Source organism: Theobroma cacao, chromosome 1, assembly GCF_000208745.1.
Source record: "Theobroma cacao cultivar B97-61/B2 chromosome 1, Criollo_cocoa_genome_V2, whole genome shotgun sequence".
Taxonomy (NCBI): Eukaryota; Viridiplantae; Streptophyta; class Magnoliopsida; order Malvales; family Malvaceae; genus Theobroma; species Theobroma cacao.
In genome coordinates, this window is record NC_030850.1 from 9,004,360 (window position 1) to 9,015,094 (window position 10,735).

Genomic DNA, 10,735 nt, shown 5'->3' on the forward strand with positions numbered 1-10,735 from the left:
ATGCATAGGTCACATGTCCATGTTTAACGGACATTATTTTATGTTATTTGCTTTTTGGGTGTAAGCATTTTTGGAGTGGCAGTAGCCAGAGTACGAGAACCTGTTCTGTCAGTTATTAATTAAGAAATGTAGTTTCTCATCCCCATGTAGTTTTCTAATTTTGTTTTTGATCACTGTATCATACTTAACACTTTTAATTATTATCATTAAGAATCTCAAAAAATTCTCTCTCACGTATCATGTGGTAGCCTGAGCTTTACCATTCATCTAATTAATTAAAAACATATTTATTTTATCATTGTTAATAACTTAGCAATTGGTACGTTACTTGTCAATGTGTTATTATATTGTCATTTTATTTGTTATTATTTGTATAATCCTAAAGCTCTACAAGTAGATATGCGATGCTTATGTCTTGAAAGAAATATTTACTTGGTGTAGTTTTCATGTAAGAAAAACAACAGGTGACCACTCAGAAACCATCAAAAAATGGAGAAAGTTACTAAGCTTGTCGCTTGAGAGAGTGTTTTATGGTTGGGAGTGAACCAATATACATCACTACACTTGAGCTTGCGCAGTTGGTGATCATGGCAAGAGTAGGCTGGCCGATGAAAGCGCAACCCCTGTTTGGCAAAGAGAATGCCACAACAAGGTAGCCAAATTACCAAACAAAGAGCAGAGAGGATATCATAAACTCTTATTGTCATTGAGCAAACAAAATGGGAAAAGAATGTCATTAAGCGCAAAGTTCCTCTCAACTTTCGGTGTTCTATCTCACTAATAAAACGTGAGGTCAGCAAATCAAAGGATTACATTGGTGTAGTAATATGTACAAACGCCAAATGCCTAACTTCTATAAAAGCCCAAACGTTATTGCCAAGGCTAAGGACAACCCATAAACCATAATCCCCCAATGTTATTGTTATTTAATACCCAATTCCCATTAGAATGATGGTACAAGAATATTTCAAGTTCTAATAACAGGACCCCTGTACAGCCCTCTCCGAATCACAAAGTTGTCAGGGGGTTGAAACTCTTCTAGCCAGGTCATTTCAGAGTACGTCACTCCATTCACTTCTATCTCACCTTCATTAAACAACCAAAAAGGATCAGAGAAATCAATACACTACTTTTCTTCCAATAAGTCACGTCACAACATATTATACACGTTACAATCAACAACTAGGTTCAAAATTATGTTTTCTTACCAGGTAAATCCCTTCTCGGTGACCTCCGGAAGTAAGTACAATGTCGTCCATGCTCCGAAGAGTAAGGTGGAGATAAAATATCAAAAAGAGCACAGGGAGTCCGGGCCCTGAAGCAATGGATGTTGCCTCCACTTGTGGGATACAGCACTGTTGTTGCACAAGGAGCTGTCATCTCATCATCCCTAACAAGTTTCGCAGGTCTTGCTACAAAGCACCAGGAATAAGCAAATCGAAGTCAAACATCAACGAATGTATAACCGCTCTATACCCTGGAAGGGTGAAGAGAAAATGAATTAATTAAAATAAGAAACACACCAACACCTCATTCAGAAAAATGATCAAATATTTTAATGTCTATGGCACAAGCAACCACCATATTCACAAATGGTACAGATAGACAGTTTTCACTAGCATAAGCCCTCAAAATCACTTCAATTAATCAATAAAAGATATAATCCAGATCTAAGAAGTCCTATTTATTTAATTTTCACATTTCATTAGCCTCAATTGCATTTTGCATGTTTCACACAAGCCAAACATCTAACATGAGCCAAAATACCTAAAAGAAACATAGAAAGGGCAACCACCTTAGCACATCCTTGAAAAGTCAGCTTACACCATAATCCCCCTAAATTGGACAAAATATATCATTTGCATAACCTGTTTGTTCATCAACTTCCCCACACTTAATTTTGTGAGCACCAAGTTAAAGTTGAACATATCTAACTATAAGAACACACCCTTAGATTCTAAATTTGCCACTGACTTGGCTCTGTATCCCTGTTTCAGTGAATGGTTCTAATTTGAATTAGGGGATCCAAATATCTGGATGGGGTTAAATTACATTTAGAATTTGTGATTACAAATCCAAACTGAACTCAATTAGAAAACTCATCAAATGTCGAAAAGAAATACTTTGGTTGGCTTCTATAACTATTCATTTGGTCTGGTTTGGTTTCAAAATGGAAAAACTGAAAATTTTTATTGATGAAAACTCCATTCACACCCCTAGCCGAAACTAAGTCCAGTAGCAACCCAAAAACTAGCCTCCAAATATTTCACCAAAGCAGCAGAAGGAAAATATTTCACAAGCATTCTCAACAAGTTGGAAGTAAACTACATCTACACAAGATGAGGAATTCAAGAGGTCTCTCACATCGTTTAATTCTAGCAAAAAAGGCTCTTTACATCTGCAATATATAAAGAATCATTAGCTGTAATCGAAAGACCTCCAATATAGTATTTCCTTAGTTTTCTCCCTCTATTCCACCCAATTGTTGTTAAAAATAAACTTCAATCTCAAATTATTTCCTCTCTGTTACTTTTAAACCAACCACTGACACACAGATAACTACACGCAATGCAGATTATACAGAAAACTGTATCTTATAAAGCAAATCCAGATATAAAAAGATGTTCATTTCTCTCTCAAGTCATACATAAATACTAATCCTATGAGGCCAAACGGTGAAGAACATGAGTTCCACAATATTTCTAACATAGGAAGATTAACAAAATTTTATAAAAGGTACCAAATTTTCTACAATGAATTACCAGAGAAAACTCCTGAAATAAAATTATTCTGAAAAGAAAAGAATGAAGATGGGACTCATGAGGTTTCGAGGAACATAACAGAGGTTCTCATTACTGAGTCAATTACATAACAAATTTTAGTTAATAGGCATCAAGGAATATAAGAATGCTAAAAACACACCTTGTAGTGGATCTTCCGGCTCTGTTGAATCAAGCCAATCATATGACTTTACATGTAATGAGCCATAGATAAGCCTGCTCAGCACAGTCATTCCTGGATGATTATGAAGAGGTATCATAGAGGAAGGCGGCATACAAAAAATTCCTATCTGCAGAGAAAGAGAAAAACAAAATGAAGGCCTGTTCATCTCAATAATTGCAACTTCAGTATTTAAAATTTTAAATATAATTCCAAGGGAAGTGTTCATTTTAATAAATTCTAGGGAGATTTCGAGCTAAATGCAAATTCCTTGCATTGAAATTCTAAAAGTTATATGTACTCAATAACAGGTCATATCTTCAGCAAAAATAGCCAACAGCTGATGGGTGATATGAAGTTTGTGCTTACAGAGAAGCTATCACACTCATGTAAGTGCAGATACTTAATTGGTGGCAATGACTGATGGCTTCCATTCCGCTCATGTACAGGACCAGACCAATTACGTACCACTTGCGCTTCCTGTTCCAGACCTACATCAGAAGGCTTCATTTTCTCTGAAATAAAATGACATTTGGGTTAAAAATGCAGTGAATATGCTATGAAACTTAGAGTTTCATGCAAAAACAAACAATAAGAAGAACAACCCTTAAACCTAAGGTTAAAATGGTGAGGTTAAAAAAGTGGAAAATTTCCACATGAATAAATTGCATACAGAATTATCTATACTCATAAAATCTACGACATTCATTCTACAGTCTATACCAGCTTCTTTGCACCTTTTTTCCTTTTTCTGGAAATCCCAACCAGTTCAACCATTTTGAGAGTCAGATAATGAAAATCCTGAACTTAAGAAAAATACATTGAATATCCTACAGTTCAAGGAGCCAAACTATAAGATCAAAAGTGGGGAAAAAATCAAGTCTTCGAATGAAAACATTGATTATAATTATCTTACAATTTCTGAGAGCCAAAATAAGACACAAGGTGTATGAAGCATGAAAGTAAGTTCCCTAATCCCTATAAACTGACAACCTTCACCTTCTCTAAAACCAATAACAGCCCCCCCCACCCTTTCTCTGCCCAGAGAAAATATCATCTTCTACAATAAACCTGATGACAATCATTTAATTTAGATTAGCCAGCTGCACACCCACCTACATGAGTGTTTAAAAAAAAGGAAGAGAAATTGGGAGAAGAATTATTTATAAATTAATGCGGCACCAGAGGGAAAAAGTTTAGAGTTGAGAAGAGGTTCTGTTGAAATTGAACATTTCGTTTTGTTTGAACAGAGAAAAAGTTGAAAATAAAATTCAATAGATGTAATTATTCTTAAACGGCCAATTTAATACTCCCCGCATTCCACAATGAGCAGCCATCTTTCCTTTTTAGGCATTTCAAAACCAAATCCTCTTTCCCATTTTGCACACATAAAACCCTTATTTTTCTACATTTTCTATTAATTCTTCATGACTTTCTTCCTTTTTCTGAATTAGAAAGTATGAAAGTTGGATCTCGCAGAGCTGGTAAATACCAATATCTTAATTTCATCAGTTTAGCATAGCCCAATCAAATTTACATAAAATATGAAAACTGGAGATCACCTAGCTTGTTAATTTTGATAATAATAATAATAATAATAATAATAAGCATTCATTAATGTAAATTGACCCTGTAACCAACAAAGCTACTTTAAACTATTATCTCAAACTATGTACATCATTTACGGATGCAGCTTCTCGTTGCATTTGAAATAAGACAAAGATAATAACAACAAATTTCAAAAAATACCCCAAGCCTACATACCAAACTTTAATTCCCCCCTCATCCAATTTACACTAATAATAGCAAAGCAATCAATTGCTGTTAGCATCAATGTGTAATAGTATAAGGCAGCAAGAGATCAGAATTTGGCTTATAATGATAGAAAAAATAATCTGACATTTTCAGACTTCATAATATTCAATATTAAAAGGGTTGCACCATATTGAGGTACAGAAGAAAGCAGAACCCAGAAAGTTAAAACTATATTTTCAACAATGTTGTCTATGTGAACTTATCTTAACTTAGAAGGTTGGAAGCATAAGGTTTTTCTATATATATATATATGGATCATAGTCATTATCAGAAACAATCATAATACTAAAAATAGACTACATAGCTACAATTCCATAGAAAACAAGAAGTACAAAACAACAGAACCAAAAGTAATGATAAATGTTCCTTGAAGGAATGAGTGCAAAACAGTTTTCCAAAGAAGCATATGTATATCACTTACTTGCCATTATGGAAAAACAATTATATTCAGCACATAAATATGCCAAAAACCTAAACATCAAGGGATTGGGCTTTCTTCTCTCTCAACATGGACGCTAATTAAGGTTGGAAGAGGAGTTTGAAGAATAAGTTCACAAATCTAGAGAATGCACCTCCTCTCTACAGGCAGACATCAAAGAACTCTAGGCTTCCTGTTTTATATATATGTTGCTAAAAATTAACGTGTTGTTTGATAGATTCAACATTGAAAAATTAAGCACTGAATTTTTAGTTATTAAAGTGTAAGTACTGAATTTATACAATAAAAATTGTTGCAATGCTGCTGAAAATTAAATATTGGGCAGATCTTTTATTGATTTTTTTCTAAAAGCAACATGCGACTTTATTATGATTTTTCATTAATAAAAGTTAAAAAAGAAATAACATAAAATTAATGTAATTAAGGAATAAAAATTTCCTTCTAAAAGATTGTTGAATACATTAGGTAGGTTTTAACTTTTAACTACATAACTATTTCAACTCTTTTCATGGAAAATTTTCCATTAAGGTAGCATTTGGTAACTTTCAAGATCAATGTGGTGATCTAATCACCGTGGAGATTAGATCACAATGTGATGTAATCACTAGTAATCTTAGATTATCATGTTTGGTCTAATATTACAAATCACCAGTAATCATAAGTCACTATGTTTTGTTTTGCATAGAAAAAAAGGATCATTGAGTACAAAGTATCGAAAATAACCTTAATTTTATAATAAGGATAAAAAAGAAAGCAACAATTTCAATTTTTATTGAATGAACAATTTATAAAAATGAAATCCATCTTTGTATAGGAAATTACAAAGCATGAACCAATTTTCATAAGTCTAATTTTCCAAAACAACCAATCAAAGTCATCAGCTTGTTCCCATGAAGTCCAAGGTCACATAGGTTGCCTTGTAATTATACAAGGGTAAATTTATCATAAATGATTTAGGAGATCACTCCTCCTCAGTGATAAAAACTTTGATACCCTTTTTGGATGAGATTTAAATCATCCCTCAAGGCAGTAATATAATCACTCTCAGTGATCTAAGATCACTGCCACACAACTTTGAAGATAATAATTTTCAATGGTTTCAAATTTTCCATGGTTTATCAAATAACAGCTAAGTTGCAAAAATCACCTCTACCAAAGAAAAGCATTTCTTCGATATTGTGGTATCCCCTGGTTCTTAGAATATTAAATTAGAATAATAATTACTCAGAAGGACATCTTAGTCCCTTGAAGTGCTGATATATGTCAAGACGACCAAGCTCTAAAATATCCGAAAATAGATCTCTTTCCATTAAACCCATTGATTAGAGGGGCATATGCAGCATTTGGGAGGAACTAAATCAACACATTTGAATCTCATTTTTTTCTTACACCAACTAGTGAATATTTTCTTACTGTTGAAGATATGTATTGCACCTTCCAATAGTTCCCAATTACAGCTTATTAGCATGAAAGACTTTCAGAAAAAAATATTAGCTTGCTTATAATTCCATAAGTGGCACACTAACCCTGGCACTATTAAAGGTTTTGAGCCTCAAGGGTCTTATTTTATTTATTCAACATCTAGATTTGTTAGACCATAAAGCAGATAGCATCAAGCCACTCAAGGCTCAATTAGGAAAATGGCCATTTGTATATCAAAGGCGATGCAACTACCACAAAAGATACTGCTACACTTCAAACCTAAGGTCGCACCAACAAGCATTAACACTAATACTCCATTTCTCTGTTCAAGGGCAATTTTTCACATGATGGAAGCATAGACTTCTACCGTCGGACCTCAAAAAAAAAAACACCACTACAATTAGTGTACGGAGATCATCCTCAGACCACAAAAGAGAAAGGGCAAAATAGAGCACCCCAAACACTATTTTCTATTTTGTATCTAGAAGCACCCAAATGCCAAATAATTCTCAAGGTCTCCAACTAATAAAAGAACAGTACCTGCTCCACAATAATGGAGCAGATGTTGAATGTGAAGAAGGCAGAACAATTGGCAATTTGAACTCATGATACAACAAGCTCTTAGTACTCAAGAAACAGGATCTTAAATGATGGGATTAGTTGCTACTATTTTAAAGATCGACGAATGCCTACAGGCAACTGGCAGTGATCTTTTACCATCAGACATGGTGGCTAAAATGATTAAATTTTAAAGAAATAAAATGAAATAGAGCTTAACAGCAGAGAAAAAAGGATATAATTTCCTTAAAAGTATAACAAAGTTCTGATATAGGTATTTGTGGGGAGGATAACAAATTTATCACTCTACTCAAATTAACTTTGTCAATAAAAGGGCCTCTTCCTAAAAGGAAAACAAAATTGAACTTAGAAAAAATTACAAACTTAACATCCCCAAAAATGAAGCTTAGTAATTTATGAATTTTAATCACTAAGCCACAAGGAAACTTGATGTCTCTGTCAGCCAAAAAGCATGGAACTATTTTATTGGTAGATCATGGACTTGACAAGAAATGGATAGGCTTGGGGAGGCATGAAGCAACTTGCAACAGCTGATGTCATCCAAAGAAAGACCCAGCTGACTTAAATTAAATAACCTAAGAGTAAAATTAACATGCTTCAATTTTGACGAAAAATGTCATCACAACTAAATGCTAGAAAAATTGAGCTTCGATGGTACTTTATGACTACCACTTCTAACAATATGCAGAAGATTAAGAACTGCTTTCAACAAGGTTGTATCTCAATAAGAATAACTAATAAAACATAGCAGACTTGGTTCAACCATAAACTCAAAAAATGAACACAGAGGCAGTGAAAGAATCATTATTGAATACCTAGCATAGCACGGACCCTTTCAAGAGCTTCTTCAGAAACAGGGCCATTCGGCGAGAATGATTCTCTGCAAGTTTTATAAAGTCTCTGTATATAATATGGCATGTTTGTAAAGACGATACCAACTTAACTGAACAGACCAAAAGCCTTGATGTCAGTAAGCTGATAACGCCTTTCTGCAAGAAACTTACTAGTTGATATTGCGATAAAAGATACAATTTGGTGACAACTGGATCTGCGAATTAAGCCGACGGTAGTAGATCTGCATGGCAATTATATCATCATCCCTCCGTGCTAATCTCCCTTACAACCACCCTATCAAACAAGGCACACATTGAAGCCAAAGTAAATAAATTTAACTCATTTCCAACCAAAACACTGATTAAGTATAGAAAAACATAGCCTCCCTCATATCATTTTTTAAGGATTGAATGCATAATTTTTTATAATTACTTTTACTACACTAAACCTCCCATAATAGAAAAGCAAGGAAATTGAACAAATTCTATACTGAGCCTGAGACAAGCTAAGTAGTTCAATTAACGTAAAATGTACTAGTCAACAATATTAATTATTTATCGTTTCTTAATTTTCTAAAATAAAGGTTAAATACAAAAGAAAGCAGAATCTATATTTTCTCGCAGGATTTAGGTTTACCAAATTTTAAAAAAAAAACAAGAAGGAATCAAAATTACGATGAACAGAAAATGGGATAGAATAGCAAAAATTAAACAATTAATTGAAAAAAAAAATTGCGAGAATTAAAAGCAATAGCGGAAAAAAGGGAAAATAGAATAAAAATTGAACTGACCAATTTGAGATTCATCAACTGGAAATAAAACTGCTAGGAAGAGATGGGCGTGGAAAATTAGGATAAGAGAGAAGAAGGAATTTATAAGCAGCAGAACAGAAGAGAAAGAGATCGCTGAGCCTGAGAGCAGAGACACAAAGCGAGACAGGCGAACCAAGATCTTGGACGCGTCATTAACTTCTTCCCAGTTTTTGGTTTGCCCTTCCGGGGGCTTAGACTTGCTGCTCTCCCCTTCTTATCGACCAGCGATTGCGTTCGCCTGCTCATAGCACATTATTTTACAAAATTACCCCAAAGTAAAGTAAATTATAAAAGTAACACAAAAGCTAGCAAAAGAAAATTATTTACTTTTTTAAACTCTACGACCAATTTGATATTCAATCCACACTTTAGAGACTTACGGATGTAATGAAATTAAATAAATATTTTCCAACAAAGTAACTTTGTACACTTCAAATAACATGTGAGCTACAACTGTTGCTAGTTATCAATAAACAGTTAGGTTAACGAAAACACTAACAAAATGAATTTTTTTTCCTTATAACATTAGAATCATAAGGATCAGTAAGTGGCATTTTTAATTTATGAATCAAAATGATATGTGAATATGATTCAAACTTTGAGGACCATAAGTGTAATTTATTAACCATTTTGTATTTCTTTTATTGCTACTACTAGTTCTTAACCAACATGCATTTTGTAGGTAAATTGTATAATAAATTGATTGTAAACCATATAACTTAATTAATAAGTATAAATTTGTACTTATAAATTTTTTACATTAGCCTAAAAACTTAAAAAAAAAAAAACATGTACAATTCTAAACACTAAATATTTATGTATTGTTTCTCCCGTTCCATTTTGTAAATGTCTCTTTTTTATTTTTTTGCAAAAATCAAGAAAATATCTTGGATTTTGATGTACCTTATTTAAACTTTTAAATTTTTTTATAAAATTCATAGTTCATGGTTTTTAATGCAAAAATATATTTGGAATATAGAATAAGTAAGAATATCAAGTATTCCAAAATAATAATAAAATAAAAATAACATAATTTTGAAACAGTAAAAAAAAAGTGAACAACACATTTGGTACTTGAATATTTGATATAAAAAAAATCACAACTAGATACTCTAACTTTCATTTCATGAAACAAATTATGCGTGGATGGCATGTTCAAGAACACATAACCATAACGTGTCACATGCCTAAAAATACCACATCATTTTCTCTTTTATCTTAAAAATTTTTATTTTTAAAAACTAAAAACATTGAAAAGAAATAAAAAAAAGAATGGTGGAAAAAAAAAAGGAAAGGAATATACAGAAAGAGAAGGAAAGGGAGGGGAGGAAAGGGTTGCCAGCCCACTCCCCCCACCCCTCCCCTTCCCTTACTCCCTCCTTTCTTTCTCTCTTGCCCTCACTCTCTTCGATTTCCCTCTCATCTTCTTTTTTTTTTGAAAATTTTAATTCAAGAATTTTAAAAATAAAAACTGAAGAATAAAAAGGTAACTTGGCATATTTGTAAACATTTGGCATGTTATGATTGAGTGTTTTTAAACATGTGTGGATTGATAAATTTAGTAAAAAATACAATCTTCTTTTAATTTAATTGGTTTTTTTTTAATACAAAATAGACAATTTTAGTATAGTTCGGATACCAAATACACTGACAATTTTGCTATAGCTAGGTTACCTAACACGTAATTGACCCAAATAAAAAAATAGACAAAAAGGTGACATGAAAATAAAATTTTAAGAATTTTAATAAGTGACTTATATAAAAGTATCGTCATTATTGAATATACTATGATAAACTAACATATATATATATATATATATATATATATTAATGTTATTATTTAGGTAAACTAAACAAAAAGTGACAAAGAGAAGTAAAATTCCTTCAATAATCAC

At 32.6% G+C, this 10,735-nt stretch overlaps 1 protein-coding gene across 1 annotated transcript; it reads right to left on the reverse strand.

The window, feature by feature from the left end:
- Positions 686-9,069, reverse strand: LOC18612063 (plant cysteine oxidase 4). The gene is made up of 6 exons (XM_007048647.2): positions 8,820-9,069; positions 8,011-8,323; positions 3,310-3,455; positions 2,923-3,070; positions 1,209-1,412; positions 686-1,086 (listed from the first exon to the last, which is right to left on the reverse strand). Exons 2-6 carry the CDS (start codon positions 8,111-8,113, stop codon positions 968-970), a joined length of 720 nt encoding a protein of 239 aa, XP_007048709.1. The 5' UTR covers positions 8,114-8,323; positions 8,820-9,069; the 3' UTR covers positions 686-967.